The 26,537-nt window shown below is 49.2% G+C and overlaps 1 protein-coding gene across 3 annotated transcripts in view; it reads right to left on the reverse strand.

The window, feature by feature from the left end:
- The window catches only part of Bmp1 (bone morphogenetic protein 1), a 43,548-nt gene that overhangs the window by 16,465 nt on the left and 546 nt on the right, over positions 1-26,537 (reverse strand). For 2 of the 3 annotated variants that reach the window (XM_042667222.1, XM_042667224.1), the window contains exons 2-9: positions 16,961-17,074; positions 13,886-14,056; positions 13,631-13,748; positions 13,155-13,333; positions 12,535-12,640; positions 10,878-11,002; positions 10,216-10,331; positions 412-514 (exon numbers count right to left, since the gene is read on the reverse strand). In XM_042667222.1, coding sequence (XP_042523156.1) covers positions 412-514; positions 10,216-10,331; positions 10,878-11,002; positions 12,535-12,640; positions 13,155-13,333; positions 13,631-13,748; positions 13,886-14,056; positions 16,961-17,074 — 1,032 coding nt within the window. Of the gene's footprint in view, positions 1-411; positions 515-10,215; positions 10,332-10,877; positions 11,003-12,534; positions 12,641-13,154; positions 13,371-13,630; positions 13,749-13,885; positions 14,057-16,960; positions 17,075-26,537 lie in introns of those variants that run through there. The other variant, XM_042667223.1, reaches the window with a different exon arrangement.

Genomic DNA, 26,537 nt, shown 5'->3' on the forward strand with positions numbered 1-26,537 from the left:
AGTTAACAGCCTACCCGATGGATTAATAAAAAATCACTTAGACCCAGACTGTACAGTGGATGCCCTAAAACTGAACTTGCAGATGGGGAAAACAGTCTCTGGGCTGGGCCAATGAGGGGGGAGAGCCTAGAGCAATGGGATGTGCAGAATGGCCTGCACACTGTCAGCTCTTATGACTCTATCACCTGCAGAGTGACAACCTGCTCTGAGAGAGGCCCAGAAGCCAGCGCTGAGGACCCTGATGTCAGGGGTGAGACTTGCACAAAGGCATGCTGCTAGTGTTGGAACTAGCCCAAACTAACTCCACCAGGACTCCTGGACCCCACAGCTCTATGTCCCACAGAATATCCCCTGGATGAAGAGCATGACACAAGCTATTCTAAAAGGAAGCAGGAGACCGGTGTCCCTTACCTCGGAGGGGTGCCTTCCGCCAGAAGCCATCACGCACCTCCACATAGTCATACCAACACAGGCGGCTGCGGTACAGGTCCATGGACGTGAAGTTCAGAATGATCTGGGAAAAGCCAGAGGAGGAAGAAGGTTACTGGGCTCCCCAGTCTATGCCTACGACAGCCCTTCCCTGGCCAGCACCAGCCACGTGACCACTGCCAGCCTTACTCCAGGCAGGTCGCCATGGGGGTGAGGGCTAACTATTCTCTACCTTAGTCAGCACTGTTCCCAAGACGGCCCCTGCTGAGAATGCATTGCTCTACCATTGTTCCCACCACAACATACACAGAAGACCAGGGCCAATGTAAACCATAGTGTCGTTCGTGTGTGTGTGTGTGTGTGTGTGTGTGTGTGTGTGTGTGTGTGTGTGTGTGTGTGTGTGTGTGTGTGTGTGTGTGTGTTCTTAGGCCTGGGTGCTGTCCCTTGGCCTTTTCACTCAAGGCTAGTGCTCTACTATTTGAGCCTCTGCTTCACTTCTGGCTATTTTGCTGGTTCACTGGAGGTAAGAGTCTCACTAACTTGCATGCCCCAGGATTGGTGTCAAACTGTGATCCTCAGATTTCAGCCTCCTGAGAGGCTAGGATTATAGACAAGTGTTTAGAATGGGGGGGGGGGGTAAGGCGTGTATGAAAGATGACGTAGTTAAAACACTCAAGCCCTGCATTTTTATGCTGAGACTGGAGCCAACCTCAGCCAGTTTGTGTACAAGATTGGAAGAGCCTTGGACCTTAACACAGCGCTCCCTGAAGACTGTACTGGTTGCAAGGCTGGCTCAGTGACTACCTCAGTGAGTACCACGGCTTTGCAGCCAGGGGGCGCCCTGTGCAGGTGCCAGGGACCTGAGTGAACCCCAGACTGCTGTTCCTACCAGCAGGGGCTTTAGGTAAATAGTCGCTTTGAGCTGTGAGGTATGGGTGCTTCCATTCTGATCCCGGGGGCTTTCCAGCTGGGACAGGCCAGAGCTCATGGACAGCTAAACCTCCTAGCTATGCCTCCCAAATAGATGTGGTTACTGAAGCATATCACCATGTAACTTGTTGTCTAGGCTGGCCTTGAACTGTGATTCTCCTTGTTTCCAGAACAGCCAGCTGTGATTACAGATGTATGCACCTGGCCTGTAACAATTCTCACTGAGGCCTTCAGTGCACTTAGCTACAACACCCCTTCTGCCGGCTTCCTTCTCTCCTTACCTAGCTTAGTTTATAGCCCCTCCCTTTTCTTTTCTTTCCTAAATATGTACGTTTAAATACATTTACATTTAGAAACATCTTAATAATTGTGGTACTTTACAATATCACTGAATGAGATCACATTTTTGAAAAATCCTATATTGATCTTTTTATTAACCATAATCACGGAAAGTTATTATTTCTAGCATTTTCTCTTTCTCTCTCCTTCCTTCCGGGGATTGAATTCAGAGTCTCCCCTTGAACCATGCCTGCAGTACTTTTGCTTTTTTACATTGTTTCTTATGCTAAGGTCTCATATTTTTACCACGGATGGCCTTGGACTTGATCCTCCTGCCTCTGCCTCCTCTTTTGCTCTTGACCTTGTCCCCAATCATAGCAACCAGAGCAGAGCTTTTATGTTGCAAAGCTGATCACATCTTTTCTCGGTTCCAAATCCTTTAGTAAGTGCAAATCAGAGTAAAATCTAAAGTCCTCAACACGAAGGACCATTTCTCATCTGGTCCCATAATGGGATGATCTCTGGCCCCATCTTCTACCACTCTCCTCCTAGCCTACTTGACTCCAGCCACATTGGCCTTGCCCTTCCTCAAACACACTAAACCTCCCTCAGAGCCCTTGTACTTGGTGCCTGGAAGATCTTCCCAGCTACCAGTGATGTATAACTTTACATCCTGCTGGCTTCTGTTCTAATTAGATGACATGAAAGAGGCCCTCCCAACTATCCCATGTGACCCAGGAATCCCTTTCTCCTTCCAACCCTCTCCTTAAAACTTACCACTATCTGACTTACTTTGCTGCTTATTAACTGTAGCCTCTGAAATGCAATCCTAGACAGGCAAGAATTTCATTTGTTTAACTTATGACGGACTCTTTAGCACATGGCACATAATTGGTACACAATAACCGTTTCTCGAGTAGAAATTTGCTTTGAGTAACTGACCTTATACATAGGTTTCCTAAGTGTTTAAAGACTGGAGTGGAAAGATGATTTAGAACATAAGTTAAAAAAAACTTTGGAAAAGCTTAAATCAGCCACCCATTGATAAAGACTTGCATGGATGACTGAAAAATTAAAGGGAGAGAAAGCAAGAGGCTAGATACTGAGCATCCATGAAAATGACCATGGTAACTAGATGCAAGCTGACCTGGAAAGATGATAAGCTGTAGAAAACCACAGGTGTGTATGTAAAGTCCTTTTGGTTTTGTGTGTGTGAGAGAGAGAGACTATATATGTATATGCACACACATGCACACAAGTCTAGAAGGGTACAATTGTGTTCTGAACATCTAGTCATTTTTGATGTGTGGGATGTGGAGGAAGATGCTAGGGCTGGAACTCAGGACTCAGGGCCTCACATTTGCATGGCTTGCTTGCACAGGTAGTGCTCTATCATTTGAGCCACACCTCCAGCTGGCTTTATGCTGGTTACTTTGGACATGGAGTGTTATGGATTTTTGTACCTATGCTGGCTTCGAACCTCCATCCTCCAGCTCTCCGTTTCCTTAACTAGATAGATTACAGGCATAAGACACCAGTGCCTAGCTAGAGGAAGATTTTTTTTTTTTACTTATGCATTTTTAGACTTCAAATTTTTTATGACATGCACATGTTATTTTTATACCTAAGAAATGACAAAAAAAATCTTTTAAAGAGATGCTGGATAAAAGAAGGAATGCAGATGGTTGAACAAGTGTCCATTTTCCCTCCTCCTCCCAGAAGCAAGTCTCTTTTGGGAGGGGGGATGTGGGATGGGTTCCAGAGACCATGCCCATTGGGCAGAACTCCAGCAGGCCCACCCAAGGGGTGGGAGGAAGCGGGGTCACCTCCTGCAGGAAGAAGAGACCCGAACTGGTGGTTAGTAGCATCCCACAGGGAGGCACAGCCGAGGCTATATTGAGACTGGAGGTGTCTAATTAAGAGTTGTACCAACTCCTGTCATGTGGACACAGCTGTGCCCTAGTGGCAGGGGCATTGCCTTCTGCCAAAGAAAACCTGTCCAGTTCCACCACTTCCTGGCTGGGGATGCTGGACTGTGGATCAGCTTCCTGGATCCTCAGGGTCTTTGTCTAACAAATGGAAGTAGTCACGGGCTCCAGTGAGAACTTGAGATTAAATGAGATACAGTGCAGTATCTCCCAGTATACTCTCAATGGGAGAAGGTCGCCTACACTTGGAGGATGCTTTCTGGAAAGAACTGATAGAATGAACCTCCCCTTAGCTCCAAGCAGGAGCCATACTTGCCATTACCCACTACAATCCCCAGCCACTGACTGCCTTCAATGCAGCCTCACTGCTGGATCTTAGACTTGACATTGGAGTCCTCCCTGCCTACTTTTATTTCTAAGAGGGTGACGATGATTAGGTGACGATGATTAGATAATGCTTCTCGGGAGCATAGGGAATCGACTCAAAGAAAGCTTACAATGGGGTCTGGCATAGGTTAAGCAAGCAATCTATAACTGTGGATGCTGGTGGAGAATACCTGTAACCCTAGCTACTCAGGAGGCTGAGCTCTGATGATCGTGGTTCAAACCCAGCCTGGCAGGAAAGATCATGAGACTCTTATCTTTTATTAACCACCAAAAAACCAGAAGTGGAGCTGTGGATCAAGTGGTAGGGTGTCAGCCTTGAGAAAAAAAAGCTAAGGGAGTAAAGCCTGATCCTGAGTTCAAGCTCCAGTACCAGAAAAAAAAAAGCATAGATTTTACTTTTAAAGTTGAGTTTGTTTAAGACATTTAAAATGGCTCATGCGGGACCCTGGAAGTAGAAGCAAGTAGGCTTCTAGGATGCTGACCAGGATTTACTCAATAATTTATGAATCAACTTAATAATTTATTCTATTAGAAATAGAAAAGACAATGGTAAGCCAGGCACAGTGCCTCATGTCTGTAATCCTAGCTACTTGAGAGGCAGAAATCAGGAGAATGTGGTCTCAGGCCCAGGTAAAAAGATCAGGAGCTGCCTTCTCAACAGAAAAAAACAAAAAGCTGGTGTTGAATGGCCATTGTCCTAGCTATGGCAGGAAGAGTAAAATAGAAAGGTCAAATTCAGAAGAAAAAGAAAAAGCCATCAGCAGCTGGCATTGGCTGAACTGTTACTGTAAACTACTCTAAACACTGTAACTAGCTGGATTTGTTTAATCTCTGATAAACCCCACGAAGGAGACATCATCATCAGGCCTCTTTTACAAGGGAGAAGCAAAGGCACAGAGAGGCTAGGCAACTTCCCCAAATCTCACAGCCAGGAGCCACAGGCAGACCCAGACACTCTGGCTCCCAAATCTGCTCCTTAACCATGTCTCCACAAGTTTCTGGTCAATTCTTCCCAGCAGCTGAGCTGAGAACAGTATCTACTTTCTCTTTGTCCTCAGAGCCCCAAGCCTTCCAGCACTGGAGAAGCAGGACCAAGGGGAGGGTCTAACATGGGTATCCAGAGAGATGACTTCTGCCTGCTTGGGGGGATGGGAGGCTGCTCTGGGACAGTGTGTTGGGGGAGGGGATCTTGAAGATCAGATGGCATTTGCCAAGGCAGAGGGATAGGATTGAGGGTGGATGCTTGACAGCTCCAAGACATTAGCAGTTCTTATCTTCCTGGCTCCTTTGCACAGTTGGCCTGCTTGCCATTGGATCCTTCTTAAAACAGTCTCCTCCTATGAAGTCTGCTTTGTTGCCTGGGAACCAAGGTAAATCCTTGAGTCAGCTGCTAATTATGCAAGTTGGGACACTCAGGGGGGGCTCTTTCTTGTGGTTGACATATCCATGACGTGTGGATTGTATAAGATTTATTTTATACATTCACTGGCAGTAAGCTGAGCACTGGGAAACAAGTGAAAAACAACTCCTGGGAGCTGAAATTGATGTCAAAGTCCATCTGCCACAGCAGGTGGCGTTATTTAAGGTTTACTGTCGAAAGATCAGACTTTGGCCAATCTAGAACCAAACACTGGTTTCACCTGCAAATCTTGGCAGATTTGCACTTAAAGCTATGAGCCTCCATTCTCTTGTGTACACAGCAGGGGTAACAGTACCTAGCTCTAAAAACTGTAGGGAAACAAGGCACCAGTGGCTCACACCTGCAATCCTAGCTACGCAGGGGGCTGAGATCTGAGGATCATGGTTCAAAGCTAGCCCAGGCAGGAAAATCCAAGACTCTTATCTCCAATTAACTACCCAAAAGCCAGAAATAGAGCTGTGCCTCACATGGTAGTGTGCTAGCCTTGAACACAACAGCTCAGGGATGGTGCCTAAGCCCTAAGTTCAAGCCCTAGGACCTGCACCAAAAAAAAAAAAGAAAGAAAGAAAGAAAGAAAGAAAAGAAAAAAGAAATTGTTGTAGGGAACAATGAGGGTAAGATAGCTCCACTAACATGCTTGTTACAATAACAAAGTCAGGGCACAGACAGTTCAAACCAGCAAAAACTGCCTAATTTTTTTTTGCCAGTGCTGACATTTGAATTTACAGCCTTATGCTTGTTAGATGAGTGTTATACAATTTGAGCACATATACTTCGCCTTTCTTCTTTCTTTCTTTCTTTTTTTTTGGTTGGTCGTGAGGCTTGAATTCTGAGTCTGAGCGCTGTCCCTGAGCTCTTCAGCTCAGGCAATCACTCTACCACTTAAGCCACAGCACCATATTCAGTTTTCTGGTGATTAATTGGAGATAAGAGTCTCACGGACTTTGCTGCCTGGGCTGGCTTTGAACTGTGATCCTCAGATCTCAGCCTCCTGAGTAGCTAGCATTACAGGCGTGAGCCACCAGCGCCCAGCACCTTTCTTCTTTTTCTTTAGCTATGTTTCAGATAGAATCTCATGTTGTTGTCTGGGGCTGGCCTCAGACCTTAATCATGCTCTACCTATACAGACATAAGAAATGCCTATCATCACACACCTAGCTTGTAACTTGAGATGTAGATTTTACTAACTTTTTGTCTGGTCTGGCCTTGAGCTGCAATCCTCCTGATCTACACTAACCAGACAAAGACTGTAACTGGGGTTTGGGGGGCAATGCCAGAGTTTGGGGCCTTGCTCTTGCGAAGCAAACAGTCTACCACTGGACCATACCTCCAACCCCCTTCTTTTTTGCACTGTTTATTTTTGAGATAGGGTCTTGATTGCTGCCTGAACTGAATCATCCTATTTTAGGCTTCCTGTCATAGCTGGAATGACAAGTATACACCACCATGTCTGGTTTCTTCTGACTTTTCCACTTGGGCTGGCCTGGAACTGAGATCTCCTGATTAAAACCTATAATCCTCAGATCCTCTTATTTCTGCCTCCTGAGTAGCTAGAATTCCAGGAGGAGCCACCAACGCCTGGCTAGGATCGCAATTTTTAAGTGAGATTTGCAACAAAAACAAAGTAATCATTTTATGACACCAACTTCTCAGGGCTCCTGAGTTCCACAGGCTCCCCACCTCGCCCCCCCCCCTTCTTGTAAGACAGAATCTCTCTACGTAGCCCTCAAACTCACAATTCCTCCTGCCTCACTTTCCTAAGTGCTAGAATTACAAGCTTTCCATAGGCCCTATCAAGCTCATCACCCCCAGCTGCCATCTTGGGTTCACTTACAAATGGACCAGATTTTATTGTGATATATTTCTATAGCCACGTATTGATCCATGCACAGTTTTTATCCTGAGCTACTCCTGCACTGGAGCTCCAGCCAGGCTTCTGAAAAGGATAGAGTCTTTGGGGAATTGTGGAGGAACTGGTTCACAGCACCGAAAAAGCTCCTGAAGCAGAGCCCTGTGTCCATCAGAGACACATGGGCCAGCACTTATCACCAGGAAAAGTTGAAGAAGCTGAACTTGACCTCTCTGCCCCACCCCTGCTGACTGTGCCAAACCCTAAGAGAGAAAGCAGTGCTCTCTTCCTGGCTGCTCCTTAGGCTAGGGCTATCTTATACATCTGCATGTCCCCAGTATCTGGCCTAGTGCTAGGCCCACAGGTTTACTGGAAGAACACCAGGGCAATTTTGAAATGCAACAGTGCATTTTAGTGTCAATCCCCAATTAAAATCAGTTGTACTTCAATCACAGACTTGTGTGTCACAATCTAAGTTCTATGTGACCTTGAGTCTTGTGACCTTGAAGGGGCAATGTCAGTGCCTGGCATTACACTGTCATTGTGCTAAGAGATATATCGGATATAAACAACTGAACACCGACCTGATCAGACATATGTTTAGGAACTGTTAGCTGTTATTAATATTATTATCATCATAATTTATGGGTGGAGGAATAGGCCCTTGGGAGAGAGATGAGGGCAACCAGAACTTTGCCAGTTTGAAGCAGCCATAAAGACTGTAATTTTCTTTTTTGATGCTAGTCATGGGGCTTGATCTCAGGCCCTTATCTTTTTCACTCAATGCTGGTGCTCTAGCACTTGAGCCACAGCTCCATTTCTGGTTTGGTTTTTTTTTTTTTTGGTAGTTAATCAGAGATAAAAGTCTTACAGATTTTTTTCTGCCTGGGCTGGCTTCAAACTGTGATCCTCATATCTTAGCCTCCTGAGTAGTTAGGATTATACACATGAACTACAGGCATGAGCTACTGGCGCCTGCTACAACTGCAATTTTAAGTGAGATTTGGAATAAGAATAAGGAAGAGAGGATTTCATTTCTGAGACGATGGTAGAAAGCCAACCAAGAGAGATGACAGAATTACTCAGTTCTCACTAAAGTATCTATCTTATGTGAGAATAATCTTCAAACCGAAAAAAAATTAAAAGTAAGTATTGGTTGGAAAGAAAAGGTCAGCTGCCCTATAATGCAAATGCAGAAGGGGGAGACAGGGAACACCTCTCAAAATTGGCTTTTGTCTCTTGGCTCACAAATGACATCAGTGGACAATGAAATAGCTTGCAGATGTGGTTAGCATGTGTAACTTCAAGAACTTGGAGCAAAAGCTTTCCCAATCCCTGATGAGTGTGTGTGTGTGTGTGTGTGTGTGTGTGTGTGTGTGTGTGTGTGTGTGTGTGTGTGTGTGAAGTGTGAGAGCAAGAAAGAAGGAGGGAGGGAAGGTGGGAGGGAAGAAGGGAAAAAGAGAGTTGGGAGGGTGTTAGAAGATTCTGGGAACTGCACACCAGAACTTAATGTCAATCTTCAATTAAAGAGATGTCTATGGCCATGTGGGAAAGAAGTAGTGATTGCTGGGAGCCAGTTTGAGTTCACTTAAAGCAAGATCCATCAAACATACTCTCTTTAAAAGAGGGGGGAGAGGTCTCTTTTAGGCAGCTATGGTAGAGTATGCCTATAATCCCAGCACTCAGGAGGCTAATATAGGAGAATTAAGTTACAGTAAGACCTCTCTCTCTCTCTCTCTTTCTCTTTGTGACATACACACACATACATACAAAGCATGTTCTATTCTCAGTGGAAGCGATTTTGTGAGGCATTCTGGCTTATGTAGTAAACATTTATTCATCATTTCCTATACCAGGGAAAGAAAGATGACAGATGAGGTTTCAGAAAGAGACCCTACAACGGGTGGAACTTGTGACTAGAGGGTACTGGCAAGCAATGTCAATGATGGCCAGCTGGAAACTGGAAAGTAGCAGATCAATGGCTGTTTGGAGCGAGATCTTGGGCTGATTTTAGTTTAAGTTTGTTCAACATTCTCATCAAAAACCAGGACAGAGACCCAAAGGACATGTCTATCAAAGGAGCCATGACCAGAGGCTGGTCTTGAGAGACATGCTGGAATGATACACCCCATAGCAACACTGAGTCTAGCTCAGGGCTCCGGTGGTACATCAAGCACCATGTTCCAATCGAAGGAACAGTCTTGTGGCTCACTCTGGGGAAGCTACACAAATACAAAGGACATTGAAGTTCCAGACTGCACCTGACAAGCCTGCCAATCGATCTTAGAAGGCTGAGAGTGGCCGCCCCAGGTTGAGGGAATGACTGGGACTCAGGGACAGAAGTTACAGTGAACTGCTCCTGGGAGAAGGGCAGGACAGTTCAGAGACAGCAATCCCCGTCTCTATCAGAAAGAGACTTTGTGATATGAAGAGATGGCCAGAGAACAGAATGGCAAATTCTGAGAAGCAGTGAGCCTCTCTTCAGGTATTCAAATAAAGCTAGTCAACCTGGAAGGAGGAGACTATACTTTAGGCTGAGGCCTTCGGGAATCTTGTGTTCACCCGGCTTGCCTGCATGAGTAGCAGGCAGGGGTGCTTCGTGGAGGAAGTCCTTTCTGAGTAGATCAAGGAGATGGAGATAGCTGAGCTCGCTCTGGTGACTCACACCACTTTAGCTACGCAAGAGGCTGAGATCTGAGGATTGCAGCTTGAAGTCACCTTGGCCAGAAAAGTCAGGAGACTCTAATTAATCAGCAAAAAGCTGCAAGTGGATGTGTGGCTCAAGTGACAGAGCTCTGGTGTTGAGCACAAAAGCAAAAGAGATTCCGAGTCTGAGTTTAGTGTTTGTAACATTCCATTGACTTGTGGGCTCAACACATTCACAAAGACCAAGGATCCTCCCTGCGATCCTTGAAATGGGGCCCGCTGAGGACACATACTCTCTTACTCACGGGGTCCTAGCAGAGGAGGGGACCATGACCGATCGCAGTTACCTTCTCCCCAGGTGTCACAGAGATGCGCCATACACAGTGCATGTGGGCAGAGTAGCCATTGGGGTACTCAGGCGAGGAGAAGTTGCCTGTGCTGTCCTGCAGGGTCTCTCCACAGGCTGTCAAGAAAAGGAAGTGACTGGATGGTTGGCTGCAGGCACCATATCCCCGTCTCTGGCTTTCCCCACCCTGAGCCTTGGTACAATTTAAGGGACAGAGGTGTGACTGAGAGGGACTGGTCCTATCCCTTTAAGATCCACTGCCCGCACCCCCCCCCCCCACATACACACACCATCCTACCTCCTGGGTCTAGTGCTACCAGGGTAACCAGATGCCCTGTTGTCAAGGCAACATGGGCTTCCGAGTTAAGCTCCTTGGATGGGTCTCACTTCCTCCTCTGCCCTGGAAGGGTTCTGCTCTTCCCTTTCTGTTCTGATCACCTATCCTGCACTTTCCTAGACACCCTGAAGACAGATGGCTCCATTTTTCTTGCCACCACGTGGTCTCTGAGCTAGAACCCTAGCCTTTTCTTAGTGGTTCTCCCCTAACATCCTTCTCTGAGAATTAAGGCTCAGACATGCTTGGTGGCCCCAGGCGTCAGCAAGCTGCCTCCCTTGGATCCCACCTTCTACCCCATAGTAAGGCCTGTCCCTTCCTGCTCCCACCTGGGCATTTGTAGAGTTTGCGGGCCTGGGCGATATCCCCTTTGCTGAGCCGGGTCCTTTGGCCAATAGGAGGCTTCACTCCATTTACCTCATACTTGGGGACAATGGTGTCCAGGAAGATGCCCCTGAGGAGGACATGGGGAGGGGGAGGGCACTGGTCAGTGGAAAGCGGGCAAGGAGGGAGGGCAGTGTGCCTGTCTGCACCCACAGGTCATGATCCTACCAGAGCCCAGACATTCCTCAGCAGGGTCAGGGACGGGTGGAGACATCTCACCCTGTCATTAAACTGCCCACTGACCAGCAGCCACCCTGCTCCGTGGCAGCCATACCACAGGAGTTGGGGGGAGTCCCAGGAACACTCTGGGAGGTCAGAGACCTGGGCCTGGTTTCAGTTGCCCAGCTCAGTCACCCCAACTCCCAGCCCTAGGAAAGCTCCCGACTGAGTCCATCACTGCTGTGGGCCTCTCCCAGGCTCCAGTGCTGACTCAGCCCCCATGAACTTCTCCCAGGACTGCTGGGCCAACTCATCACCCTCTGATCCGCTGTGTCTGACAGAACCTGGAGAAAGGCCAAAGGGCAAGGGCAGCTTCCACCGTGGCCAGCCAGCTCCCAGGCCCCATTGTCTGGGTCCCCTGGCTAAAGCTTGCAGTGTTCTTGTGGGAGGTGGAGGAAGGGGAAGTGGCAGTCCTCCGCCTCCCCAGGGCTCCTGACTCACACTCGGCTGGGCAGAGCACGGCAGGGGTGGGAAATGGAAGAAGGGTCTGTGGGTGTGGAGGGCAGAATGACTTCACTGCCCTGCCTTCTCTGTTCTCAAATCTGGACCAGGAAGAGTGGTGGGTCTAGAAGGAACTAGGAGAAGAAGGGGGAAAGAACCACTGCCCCAGACAGGGATATGGAAGAGGAAAGAGCCTGGCCATGAGAAGGCCAGGCCAGGCAGGAGCGTGGAGAGGGGCCCTCCACCCTCTAATAGGAGAAGAAGCTGGGGTGGGGGCTGAGCCACTGGTACCTGGGGGGTTCTTGCTATGACTTCTGGGAAGCCAGTGGGTAAGGAGGTTATTTTGTGAGCTGGCAAGAGGGAGCAGAAGCCAGGCTTTGTTCAAACTAGCCAATCACAAAAAGGCAGATAACTAGGAAACAGGGCTCTCCTCTAGGGACCAAGAAGAAACGTGTGCCCTTTTGTAAGAGAGAAAGCCCAAGCCCACACCAGGCACAGGTGCCTCACACCAGTAATCCTAGCTACTCAGGAGGCTGAGAGCTGAGTGCTGGGGTTCAAAGCCCATGGACTCTTATCTCCAATTAAACAGCAAAAAGCCAGAAGTGAAACTGTGGCTCAAGAGGCAGAGCACTAGTCCTAAGTTCAAACCCCAGGGCTGACCCCCCAAAAAGCCAACCCCAGCAGCTCCTTTGGGCCTTAAGAGTGTGGGAGCTCACAGAGCAGGGTTCATGCAGCGCTGGACCTCAGCCTTCCATGCCGGGTGCCCGTGGCGTGCACAGCATTAGACTAAGAGGGGCCACTCTCCCAGGAAGCGGACAGTTGGTCAGGCAACACCACAGACCTTCTGCCTGGGGGCCACAGCCACTCAGAGAGCCACTGTGCCCTCACAAGTGGGAGCTACAAAGGGAATGGCTTCCAGAAGGCGCTCAGCCCTTCTCTCACCTGGAGAACGTGTTCCGCGCATAGTGCATGATGCTGTCGAAGTCATACGTCTCCCCCAGGGACTCCACCTCCTGAACCTCCATCTTTAGGAAGTTATACTCCTGCCCTGTGAGGACCAGGAGAAGGGGGTGGGTGGAGGTGGAGGACAGTCTCCATCTTCCCTGTACCTGAGAGGCCTCCTAGACCTAAGGGTCCAAGAAGCAGCCAATGGGAGTCAGGGCGTGGGGGGAAGGGGCTGTAGAAGAGTCCTGTCCAGCCAAGAGGCTGGTGAGCTGGGGGAAGGCCAGGGACATAGGGAGGAGCTCTTAAAGGACAGCTGGAAGAAGGCAGGAGACTGCAGAAAGCTAGAGGGAAAGACCAACTGTACCCTTCCCTCCCTCCTCTGTCCCTCCCACTCAGGTCAGCTAGGTTCTAGAAGTTCAACCTGGTCCTTCTGACCAGAACCACAACTTGTGGCAGCCCCCAGCTGCTCCATTGATGTGGGATCCTTAAGTTACTAGCAGCCCTGAATAGCTGCCTGGGGTAGGGTCCAGACCCCTGGGCTGCGGACAGCAGCTACAACTCCCACCCCATAGGTAGCCTTGGAGGGGAGAAGGGCCAGAGCAAGAGATGCCTCATACCTGGCTGGATATTCTCACGTACAATAGAGACATGGCGGTCTCGGTCAGGCCGTGTGTGCTCATGCCAGAAGCCAATGACGTGGCCCAGCTCGTGGACCACGATGCCAAACTTGTCACAGTTCTTGCCGATGGAGATGGCCTGGGGGCCCCCACCACGGCGACCCACGTAGGAGCAGCACCTGGAGGGCGGGGCCAGCTCAGGGGGGCGGTCCCGAGCTGGGGGAGTGCATCCACTCAGGGGCCGGGCCAGGCTGCCAGGGGCGGCAGGGGAACAGAGGGGTGGGGGTGGGGGGTCCCTGAGCACCCACTGTCATCCAGGCTTTGTGCCAGGCACAGAGTCATACCAATGGGAGATGCCCCGTTGGCAGGTGGTGTGGGTGGTGCCCAACTGGAGGCCGTGGCAGTGCCCAGGGCAGCACCTGGGGGGAGGGGTGGTCATGGTCAAGGGTCCAGCACCCAGGGGGGTCCCTGCTCACCCGCAGGGTCGGTAGGTGAATACGATATAGCTGTCCTCATCTGTGCGCTCCAAGAAGGTGACACAGGTGTGTTTCTCCCAGTGTCTCATGGCCTGCCGGAAGACTGCCCGCTGGCTGCCTGCCAGGAAGAAGGAAGCTGGGCTGTCACAGGGTTAGGGGGACACCTCCGCCACAGCTTGTGGACAGACAGGCCCAGGGTGGCAAGGCCAGAGTCAGCTGCAAGATGTGCCCAGGGCAACACAAGAGTGCACTCACCAGTAAAGTTCCCCCCAATAACAAAGGGGATGACCCCATCGGGCCACACGCGCTCTGGTCTGGACGTCGCTGCCCGCCGGCTCCGGCTCCGGGGTCTGCCTCGCCATCTCCCTCGGGGTTCCCTCTGCGCCTGCCCACCACAGCTCGGGCAGCCAGGGACAGAAGAGTTTCCTGGAATTGGAAGAGGAAGAAGGCTCTGGCAGCTGGCAAATGGACAGAAGAAGAAACGAAGCACAGTGGAGCCCCATCGTGGGTGGAGTCCACATGTGCGAATTTGCCAACTTGTAGAAATGTGTTTACAATTCCCAGATCGATGCTCAGGGCTCCCATGGTCATCCACGGATGTACCCAGAGTGAAGAAGCTGTCAGCAGAGGTTCAATGAGGCGACACTGCCTGCTTGTTTCAATGTCATGCGGTAAACAAGCAACCCTTGTGGGGTACATTGAGAGCCACTTTTTTATATACTGGTGCTTTGGGTTAATAATTTCGCTGTTTCAAATAGCTTCCAAGTGTGCTGAGGGGCTGTCTTATGTTCTCAAGGACAAGAGGACAGGGAAATTCAATAAATTTGTTCAGGCCTGGCTCAGTGCTGTTGGCCACGAGTTTAATGTTAGTAAATCATCTGTGTATTATTAAAGTGTCTCTAAATGAAACACACGTAAACTATAATCATAGCCAGGTGCAGTGGGGCATGCCTGCAATTCCAGCTACTTGAGAAGCAGAGATAGAAAGATCATAAATCAAGGCTAGACCAGTCAGGAGGATCAGGGTCGGAGGACAGACCTAGGCAAAGGCGTGAGATACTATCCGAAAAATTAACTAAAGCAAAAAGGATGGGGGAGGGGGAGAGACAGGGTATGGCTCAAATGGTAGAGTATGAGGCCTTGTGTTTATTAAACACACACACACACACACACACATACGCACCACATCGCATAGTAATCAGCTGACAAATGAGACCAGAGCCCACAATTCCTCTAAGTATAATGACTCAGTATTTGTGAATTCCGTGTTTTTGATGACAATATAGAAAATCCCTAAAGTTGTACAATAACTATGAAACTATGCTATAACTATGCATCACTCCCACGAATGACAAGAATGGGCTGGGTTTGCAAATGAGGGTGATGATATACTCATTTCCTAGCAACTAGAGGACCTGGGGGAGCTGCGATTTATAAGCTGTCCTTTCCCAACGAAGAAACCTTGATATCTGTAGTACAATACAGACTTTTATATTTTCTTAGATTTACGTGTTCATGGGACACAGCAGCATTATGGGAGTCTGGCAAGGAGACCAAAGCCAAAGCTTTGCCCAGAGATTTGCCCCTTGTGGACCATGCCTACAGCTCCCCACTAAGGTCCTGTAAACTCTGTCACCACGCCACCATCAATCTCTGATGCCAGTTGTCTTTCCGGAGTAGTTGCCTTCCCTTCTTCTAGCTGCCTACACTAGAGTCCTCCCTCCCGCTGGCCAGGAGACTGCCTAGCACACAGAGGCCAGAACTGAACCTCAACCAGAATCCCTGCCTTGGACAATAGGAGAGCACTGTGTGATCTCCCAGGTCCTGCTCCAAGCATCAGCACGGAGTGCACAAGACAAGGCGAGGCTGGGAAGAGTTGACCCTGCCCAGGCCCTCATTCCTCATTCTCTTTCCTCTGTATTGGTGCCCATGGGCTGCTGGATGCCTAGGCCACCAAGGGAAAAAAGGAACTGGCCTGACCCTGAAGAGCCATGTAGAAGATGGGCCACTGAAATCAACTGTACGCATGTGAAGTAGTTAAGAGAGATGCTTGATGAGCCTTGAGCTGAATCGTTCAGGGACAGCTCCCAGGCCTAGAGCTCAAGCCCCACGACTGACAAAAGAGAGAGAGAGAGAGAGAGAGAGATCTTTCATGCGATTGTTTCTAACATATTTATAAGATTATGTCTTTGTTGCCTTGTACGTCCCTCCCCCATGGTATAACCCCTGCTTTCACTATATATGATGTTGGTATATGTGGAGGGGAAGGGAAAAAACAAATTGTTAAAACAGGATGCAGGAGGACCCATTGCAACAATGAGATGTACAAGTTGTTATGTCGAAAAATGAACTTTACAACTTTGGTGGGAGGGACGGGGCTGGGGGGAGGATGGGAAGGTGGGAAGGGGAAACAAAGCAGGAGGCTACAATGCTTGATAAGAAATATGCGCATTGTCTTACCCATGTAATTGTAACCCCTCTGTACAGTATTTTCACAATAAAAATATATTAAAAATAAAAAAGAGAGATGCTTGCTAACTATTCACGCAGAGTAGAGGGCCTCAGGGCTGCAGGGGTCAGTTGTATCAAAGGGACAGTCAGGAAAGAGTTACAGAAGAAGTGCCTGAGAGGGTCCTCAGACGATGCATCAAAGTTTACAAAGCGGGACTCAGAACCCAAGGGGACTAGCAGATAGGGAGTATCTCACAAGACAGAATTCTTGGGTTCAAGTCACAGTCCTGTCTTTCACCAACAAGATATACGATATTGAGCAGGTCACTTTCCTTCTGCAAGGCTATTTCTGTTTAAGACAGGTGGTGCCCTGACACATCTCTGTGAAGGTGGCTAGGGACAGGGCAAGGGCTAGAACTCAGGACCTTTCACTCTTGCTTGGCTTTATCTGCTCAAGACTGGCTGCTACCACTTGAGCCACTACCTCCACGTCTGGCTCTTGTTGATTAATTGGAGATAGTCTCTTGGATTTGTCTGCCTGGGATTTATCTGCCTGGGCTGGCTTCCAAACATGATCCTTAGGTCTTAGTTTCCAGAGTAGCTAGGATTACAGGTGCGAGCAAACCAGCACTAGGTTAGGAAGCATTTTGTTGGCTGTTGGTTGAAAACATGCTACTCTTAGCCCCTGGGTGTGTCTATATTTACAACTCCTCTGAGTAAGGATAAAGACATGCCAAGCTAAGGCCCCTATGCTGGGTTCAAGCTTGTGGCCTCTGTTCTAGGAGAGCCTGGCTGGAAACAAGGAGGGAGAGGAGGCCTTTTTCTTCAAGTCCAGAACTCATCTCTGGGACACAGGGGGCTGGCCTGTCCCCAGCATACCTGCAGCTCTAATGGATGACCTACGGGCTGTTCGCTGTCTGAGATCTGCAGCTTGCTGTGCCTGGAAGGTCCTCAAGTCTTCCTCGTCCAGAGCAATGTCCCCAAGAAAGGCAGCTGGAGAAAACAGAAGAGGTGGAGTTAATACTCTTAACTAGAACAGGGTGCAGCATGTTCATAGCCCTGACTGTGGGTACATGGCCCAGTCACTACAGCAACTCTGGCCCTCAAAAACCACCATCAGCTTCTAGAAGCTCCTGAAGAGCATTCTGGCTTTTTTGATAAAAATCTCAATAAAAGTTGGGCACGGTGACACATGCCTATAGTTTCAACTGCTTGGGTGACTGAGGTAGGAGGATCATTTGAGCCCAGGCACTAGAGGCCAGTCTGAACAACATGGTGAAAGCCTGTCATGTGTATGTGTTGTATGTGTGCGCGTGCGTGCGCGTGCGCGTGTGTATGACTAAGGATTGAACCCAAGGCCTCACATATGCGAGGCAAGCACTCTACCATGTAAGCCATGTTCCCAGGCCTTTTGTTTGTATTTTACTGTCATTTGGTAGTGGTAGGGTTTGAATTCATGAACTTAGACTTGCTAGGCAGTTACTCGACAACCTGAACCTTATTCCCAGTCTTAGATTTTTGAGAGGGTCTCACTAACTTTGCCCAGATTAGCCTCAAATTCACTATTCTCCGATCTCTGCCTCCCAAGTCACTGGGATTGCTGGCGAGTATCATTACATCTGGCTGAAACTCTAATGCTTAAAAAATAATATAGGCACGGTGGTTCACACCTGCAGTCACAACTATATAGGAGATACAGATCTAGAGGACTGTGGTTGAAGGCCAGCCCAGCCCAAAAATGAGTGAGACTTTTACCTCAACAAATAAACTCTGCAAGATGACATATGCTGATAGCCCCATTGCTTTCCAAGTGTTACTTCAAACAAAATCCTGAGACTCAATGTAAAAAAAAAAAGTTTGGGTGTATGTGGCTTAAGTGGTAGAGTGCTTGCTTAGCAAGTGTGAGGCCTGGAGTTCAAACCCTAGTACCACCAAAAAGTAATATGCACTCAATATAAAAATAAAATAGGTCTGGGTTTGCACCCAGTGTAGAGTACTTATTTGCCTGTCATGAGCAAGGTTTGGCTTCCATCCTTAGCGCCACATAAAACAAAATAAAATCCCAGCAAAGGAGAGACACCACACTGGAGTTCCACGCATACACAGTGTCATTTATTTCATCATTCTTCAGCAAATACTTAGTCAGCACCTACCATGGCCAGGCACTATGCCAGTGACTAGCAAGACAGAAGAGATCTCTGTCCTTGTGATACTAGCCTTCAGCAATACAGAGTGCACAAGTACTGACAGACAATTCTGGGCAGTGACATGGGCTCTGAAGAAATACAAGAGGAAGAGGTGACTGCATCTATGCTATGGTGTAGGAAGTATCCACCAAGGGCCCATGTGTCAGAGGCTCAATCCTCAGGACAGTGCTGTTGGAGGCCTATGGGAAGGCCTCAGGTTACTGGGACCAGGCCTGTGAACATGTGCAAGTGCATTGCAGACTCTGAGGCTCCATCCCTTCCTCTCCTTGCTTCCTGGATGATGAAGTAAGCAGTCATACTTCTGCCAAGTGCTTCCATCATGTTGGGCTCCCTTGCCAGAGGTCCCCTTCCCACCATCTTGAACCAGCCACTCTAGGACTGGGAGCCAAAAATCACCTTTTCTCTTCCTAAGTCAACAATCTCAGGTATTTTGTTATAGTAATAGAAAGCTGATTAACACAATCATCTGTGTACATGGCAAATGTCATTTCAATCAAATCAAGGAGAGGGTATGAAGTATAGTAAAAATGTCTAATATCTTTATTTTCCAATAAGATTTGGAGCAGGTAAGCCAGGCGTGGGTGGCTCACATCTGTAATCCTAGCTACTCAGGAGTCTGAGATCTAAGGATCGCGGTTCAAAGCCAGCCCGGGCAGGAAAGTCCGTGAGACTCTTATCTCCAATAAACCACCAGAAAACCAGAAGTGGCGCTGTGGCTCAAGTGGTACAGCACTCGCCTTGACCTGAAGAACTGAGAGACAGAGACCAGGCCCAGAGTTCAAGCCCCATGACCAACAAAAAACATTGGAGCTAGTAAACCAAAATACACACCAAGAGCTTCCCAATAAGCAGGAAAACGTTAGACAGTTCTGAAGCGATTCCTATTCTGAGTTGTTGGGTCTCCTCTCTGGAGGAAGAGGTCCTGGGACTTTTGGAGCTGGGGAGAGATGTTTCCAAAGAGATGGGGTGAGCAGCCTGTCTTCTGTCTATGTCTGGAACATGAGGAGGCAGGACCAGAGAACTGGCCACTTGGGAAGAAGTCCAGATGTGAGCTCCAGTCCCCGCTGAGCTGGAAGCGGATGCCAGCCCCGCCCCCAGTGACATCTGCTTCTGCTCCCAGCAGAGGCTTCCTGGGACACACCAGGCAGTCAGTATTATACAAACTGTCTTAACCTCGAGGCGTTCTACACAGAATTCTCCTCCCCAGTTGACCCCATTAAGTGAACACATACACAGAATCAGACACATGTGGTTAGTACATACAGAGACACATAGTGATGCTCCAATGCTGCCAAGTCCAGCACCGGCAAGCAGGACCCAGCACCAGCTTTGAGGAGGAAGGCATTTAGTGAACTGTGTCTGAAAGAATGAAATGCCAGCCTATAAAACAGAATGTTGAGTGACTTTAGCAACTCTCTAGGCCATCTTTCGCGTTACAGTTAGGGAAACTAAGGCGCGGAAGGGCACTGACTCAATGGAGACCACACTGCTAGTTTCTAGAAGGCTCCACATTCCCAGTCTAGTGACCAGGACCACTGCTATCAGGTTCATTACCTTTCTAGACACCATGTTGTGTTGTGTGTGTGTGTGTGTGTGTGAGTACACACACACATAGACACAAACACACATTCACAAATACAGTCATAGATGTCCTAGAAAATATACAGAAACAAATCCCAACACACACACAAGCCAAAGGCAAGTTCAGAACTCATTAAGCCAATTATAGTAGCCATAATGACACCTTATGTAAATGTCTGTTGAAATGTACATGGTGTTTGCCAGTTGACGAAGTGATGGTACTTTATCAGTTCATTTAATCCTGGCCCACCCCTGAAATACCCAGGAAGCCATATGCCACTCCATGCTTTTGCCAAGGCCTGTCCCATCATAAGCAACCAACCAGCCCCCCAGACTTCAAAGTTCAGAAGCTTTGGGTCCAAGAAGGAAATGACCTGCCTCGGGGCACCAGCCTGCGACTGAGGCAGTCTCTTCCAGACCATGAGAAAGCATCTCTTCCTTAGGATGCTACTTTCCAAGCCTGGGCTTAGAGATGCACGGGAGACACTTCTCAGCTGACAAGCGCGAGGAGCCCCGGGCTGATATGAATAGGAAGTCAGCTCCAGGGAGGAGATGGGAAAGTCCTTCCTGCCAATGCCACATGTCTGTGTAACACGAACATCTTGCACTTTGTACACTGTACAACTTTCCACTGATACCAAAATCTGAAGATACTCAATTCCTTGATCGAAAATGACATCGTTCTTATATGCAACCTACTCAATATTCTCCTGTATACTTCAAATCATCTCTAACTTTTGTACCTAAAACAATGTAAGTTTGTTATATTGTGTGGTCTAAGAAATAATAAGCTAGGTGCCGGTGATTCAACCTGTAATCCTAGCTACTCAGAAGGCTGAGATCTGGAGATTGCAAATTCAAAGCCAATTTGGGTAGAAAAGTTCACTAGATTCTATATCCAAAATGACCAGCAAAAAGCAGGATGGGAAGCATGGCTCAAGTGACAGAGCACCAGCCAAGCAACTGTGAGGCCCTGAGTGCAAGCCCCAATATTGTGCCCCCCACACACAAAAAGCCAGTAATAGTAACAAGGAAAGAGTCTATATATGCTTAGCATAGACACATTTTTTTCTTTTATCTGTTGGACATTTCATACTTTTATCCTCAAACAGTTTTAATCCATAGTTGGTTTGAAACCTGGAGGTGGAGCCCATGGTTAGGAATTGTACCCATATGGCTAGATTTTTAGACCCTCATTAATTAGACAGGCAGCAAAGAACAATGTTTGAGAGTCAGATTCTCAAGAGAATTAAAACTCTTCTACACCTCAACTTCATTCTAAATAAAAAGGGGACTATTAATCAAATCCATCTTCTAGAATCCCAGGCAAGTAAATGAAGTCCCTACAGCAGAGAGCCCGAAGCACAGTAAGCACCCACTAACCAGTACCCACTAGACCAGAAACTCAAAGTCAGCTCTATACCTCCCTGGGTCCCCCACACTTATTCCTACCCCTCAGATGAGACCCAAGGACAGAGGCCACAACACGGTGCTAGCCTGAGGGACCAGGGCAGGGCAAATGGAAAGCGGAACAGGGCTGGCTGCAGGCTCAGCTGGGAGTGGGCGCCCTGTGGTGGGGATGTCATGGCTGAAGAATGCATGGGAACAGAGTGGGGGTGGGGTGGGCAGAAGAGCCTTATGGCTGGGAACTAGGCCTGAGGCCTAACCATTTGGGACCCTGACCTCAGGAAGTTAGGGAATCTGGATGCCCCTCTGACCCACAGGAAGCCCCAAGGTCAGAGTGTCTTCAACACAGGCTCGAAAGCTTTTGTTTTGTTTTGTGGCTGTAAACCAACCAGAAGCACTCCTGGCTGCTCCAGCACCAAGCTGGACACAAGAGGAAGAAGAACAGAGTCACATCGTCTACCTGGACCCGGGGAGGAATCTCTGTTCCCAGGTTGGCCTCTAGACTCCAAAGCCCCCTCTCTGGAGGTCCAACAAGGCCTCCCACACTGGCAGCCTGGTGGGTGTGATGGCATTCCAGGCTATGCATGCCTGGAAGCGCACAGGCATAAAGGCTCCTAGAGAAGGGAGCTCACACCTGACACAAGCCCTGGGTGCAATCATGTGTCCTCTACACATGGCTGCACATTTACACTTGCGCTTCCTCAGGATCAAGCACACACTGTGAAGGATCAAACGTGCACAGGTTGTACCCACAAACGCACACCAACACCCATCAGCCACTTCCGAGCAAGTTCTGGTATTCTCAAACAACCGAAAAACTGCAGGTGCGTGCTGCATATCCTAAGCCATGCTCCCTCAAGTTCTGAGAAGGGTGCCTCTAGAAAGGGATAGGATGTGCATGTATGTAAGAGAGAGGGAGAAGGAGGAGATGGAGAAAGGAGACAGAGAGACAGTGACTGAGCCTTCCTGATCCTTCCTCAGTGGTCTAAGGAGTGACCCACTGTACTCCTATCCCCCTCAAATATATTCTCCCCAAATCTCTAGATGAACAGAATTCTTCACTTTCCTTCCTTTTTGGTGTTGGTACTGGGCTTGAACTCAGGGCCTCTTGATCTTGCTTAGCTTTTTTACTGAAGGCTGGTGTTTTACCACTAGAGCCTTATCTCCACTTCTGGCTTTCTGCTGGTTAATTAGAGATGACTCTTTTAGATTTGTCTGTCAGGGCTGACTTTGAACTGAGATCCTCAGATCTCAGCCTCCTGAATGGATAGAATTAAAGGTGTGAGCCGCAAAGGCCCATCGAGCTAGGAGACAATTCTTACAGTCCCTTTCTTTTTTTTTTTTTTGGTCCGGTCATGGGGCCTGAACTCTGGGCCTGGGTACTGTCCCTCAGCTCTGATGCTCAAGGCTAGCACTCTACCACTTGAGCCACAGCGCCACTTCCGACTTTTTTTTTCCTGCTTATGTGGTGCTGAGGAATCGAACCCAGGGCCTCAAGCATGCAAGGCGAGCGCTCTACCACTGAGCCACCTTCCCAGCCCTTACAGTCCCTTTCTCCCTAGGACTTTCACTAGTCCTTCTCCGTGCAGAACCCAGGTAGACTGTATTTTCTTCCTCCCTCAGGACACTTAAAAGACAGAGTGACTCAGGAAGTAGGGGCTCAGGTGGGTGGGTGACTCACTCAGCGTGTCTGGAAGGGGAAATGTGGTTTGGTGAAAGAAGAAACCCTGCTCAATCTCCCAAGACTGCATCCTGCTCCCAGGCGCCATGAAATCCGTACCTGGGCCCTGGAGCTCCCAGGGTGAGGATGGATGTGATGAGGGGTGGTGGGGGTACGCTACACAGCTCACCTCACCTTCACCAGATCTGAGCTGAGGGAGCCAGGGCTTTCTAAGTCCAGGTCAAGGTTCCAGGGGCTTCTCTGCTTATGGGATCAACTGTGTCCCCATTCCTGCCTTCAGGGTCTACCTTCTCCTGTGCCTCATGTGTCACTGACAAATCAACTGGAGCAGCCAAGCGAAGCTAGCAATCTCAGACAGACCTAACATACCAGACACCAGGGCTACCTTCAAATCTCCCCAGGCAAGGGCTACAAATCAGCTTGGGAGAAAAGCCCAGTGGACAACTTCCTGTCCACTGTTGTGGTCTTGCTCCAAACTCCAGAACCTTCCCCCAGGGTATCAAGGGTCTTAAATTTGCTCTTAGCTGGGTATAGTGGTGCATACCTATAATCCCAGCACTCAGAAGGCTGAGCCACTCATGAGTTTGAGCCTGTACTACATAGTGAGACTCTGCTTCAAAAAAAAAAATTGGGGGGCTGGGAAGGTGGCTCAGTGGTAGAGCGCTTGCCTTGCATGCATGAGGCCCTGGGTTCAATTCCTCAGCACCACGTAAGCAGAAAAAAAAAAAAGCCAGAAGTGGCGCTGTGGCTCAAGTGGTAGAGCGCTAGCCTTGAGCTGAAGAGCTGAGGGACAGCGCCCAGGCCCAGAGTCCTTCTCCACAACCAGACCCAAAAAATTAAAAAAAAAAAAAAATTGGTCAGTAACTCTCAGAGGTGATTTGAAATAATAGGGTTTGGCCATTTGTGGGGATATCTGAGAGATCACAGGTAAGCAGAGAGAATTGTTTTTATTGCTGGCCCTCAGTGTAGGTCAAGGAGGAGACAGAGAAAGCTGGAGAGGAAAGGCTGTGGGGTGAGAAGTACACCAGCCACATCCAAAGGAAGTAGAGGCATGCACCTGCCAAGGTCACCTCCAGCATCGGGAAGTCAGGACTGCAGAGCAGCTAAGAAGCAAAACCAGGCAGAAGACAACGCAGAAATGAGAGTCCAGGGACCCATGGCTTTTGGAGTAGGGGACAGGGAAGAGACCAGAAGGCCAGACTCAATATAGGTGTCTCTGAGCATGTATGCTTGTCTGTGTGTGCATGCAAACACCTCTCTCTCTCTCTCTCTCTCTCTCTCTCTCTTTCTCTCTCTCTCTCTTTCTCTCTCAAGCACATGCAGGAAGACAGACCCAAATCTCCTCCAGGGATGGGCCACAGGGCTTGCACATCAGTCACACCCAATCAGGAGGCCTGGTTTGACCTTGTCAGACTCACAGGCCTTCCCAGCCACCCCAAGCCTGGCCCAACTCCCCACCAGCCTCACTTCACCCTGGTGGAGAGCTTTCTCCAGAGCCCTTGTTTGAAGTTCCAACTGAGCCAGCTCCACCCTAGTATGAAATATGAACCGGGGTAGAGCCTCAGCCTCTTGCAGTTCCCCAAATTGTTCCCATTTTCAACATCAGTATGGCTCTGTACCCATTCTGTGAACCATGTCTCTGCTCCAGGTCCTCTATAAAGACACCAGGCTGCAAATCTTCCTGGTTCCCTGTGACCACGTTGCTCACCATGCCTGCCCAGTCCCAGGCCTGTGGAGGGAGCATGGGATACCCCACCCTCTAGTGCAGCAGTTCACACCCATCAGCTGTTGTATACTCTCGGGCTCTGCTGGACTATAAGCTCCCCAAGGGCAGGGGCCTGTCTGCACCTGCACTGCCAACAACAGGAAGCCCAGGCCTGAGACATGCCAGCGACTAGTAAATGCAGATTGGTGGCTGGGTAAGTGACAGGCTCAAGGATGGAGCCAGGGCTGTTAAGTTTAATAGAGAAAAGAAGAGGAAGAAAAGAAAGAAGGAAGGAAGGAAAAAAAGAAGGAAAGAAAGGAAGAAAGGAAAAGAAGGAGGAAAGAAAGAAAGAAGGAAAGAAAAGGAGAGGGAGGGAGGAAAGAAGGAAGGGAGGAAGGGAGGAGGAAGGGAAGGAGGAAGGAAGGAAGAAAGGGAGGGAGGGAGGGAGGGAGAGAGGAGGGAGGGTGAGAGGTGAAATACAATGTATAGGCAACCAACATTTATTCAGTGCTTTCTGTGCACTAAGCACTAGTTAAGTATCTTAGGTATATTCTCAGGTTTAGTCCCCGACCACCAGCTTGATGGAGAGACACATTATTGGTCCCATTTTATGGGAGAGAAAACCGGAAATCAAAGATGCTGGGTAGCTTTCCCCAAGTGGGGGCAATGCCCTGTCCACTGTGCCTCCCACCCACCCCGCCCACAACCAGTGAGATTGCCCACAGTCCTAGGAATGTGGAGAAGGGGCTGGAGGGAGGGGGTTGGCTTGTCCTTCCCCCATTGGAAGGGTCTCCTATTCCTGCCTGTGACCAAAACAACAGGGGTAAAGGCATGCAGAGTCCCTAGGCAGGTCTCTGAGGCCAGGGCTACAGCAGCCTGCCCCAGCCCTGTGTCCAATTGGAGGAACCATGACCCTTCCGGCAGAGCTGGCTATTTGGAAACAGGATGAAGTCAGAGGCAAGTAGTCAAGGGAAAGTTCTGATATCTTGTCCCTTGTGTGTCCCAAGCAGCCTTGCTCGGATCATCCGTTCAGGCTAATGGCTCCAATGCCTTGCCATCTGGTCACTCCAGAGTCCAACTCCTTCTGGCTGGAGCAAGAGCAAATCCTCTTGGACAAAGAATACACACAGGTGAGGGCCCTGACCTTGGCTGTTGCCTCTGATGTCTGTGGGGTAAAAGGGCTGATGTGAAAATGCCCGAGTTCTCTCTCCCGTGTCTTCTTTGCCAGCCCAGCTGGCCCCATAGGGCTCTTCTGGTGCCAGGGGTGGAGGGTACACAGATAAACCCCCTTCCTCGACTGGCTTCTCTGACTTTGACAGCTGTCTGATGAGTCCTAGAGAGCTGCTGCTGCTGGCCAGGGGTGAGGGTTACCCACAGAATCCACTCCCAGGGGATCCCTTGGAAAACTTTCTTCCCCTTAGTCTGGGTGGTGTCAGGCAGACCGATTCCTTGGAGCTGCAAGTCTCCTGGTACCAACCTAACCAGATGTGCAGCCCCAGGGCAGCCCAGACAGACAGGCTGGCAAACACCAGTGTTCCACTGGAGAGATGAGGAGACGAACGAACACACACACACACACACACACACACACACACACACACTCACACACACACTCAGAGTCCGGCCAGGAAAGTTTCCTGCACACAAGTAAAAAGCCTCCTGGATACGGGATTGTCTCGGACCCAGGGAGATTTCCCCAGGAATCCGCTGGGAAGGCAAGAAGCAGCGACGGCGGCGGCGGCGGCTTCCACCAACGGCAGCAGAAAAACTTCAGTCCTCAACTCCCCCAAACTTCCCCTCCCTCTCTCCCTCGTTCTTTTGTTCCCCACTGCATTGCCAACCAGGCAGCTCCCGGCTTCCCACACTGGACTGTCC

This window comes from Dipodomys spectabilis, unplaced genomic scaffold (genome assembly GCF_019054845.1).
Source record: "Dipodomys spectabilis isolate Male_0828 unplaced genomic scaffold, ASM1905484v1 ptg000380l, whole genome shotgun sequence".
NCBI classification, from domain to species: domain Eukaryota; kingdom Metazoa; phylum Chordata; class Mammalia; order Rodentia; family Heteromyidae; genus Dipodomys; species Dipodomys spectabilis.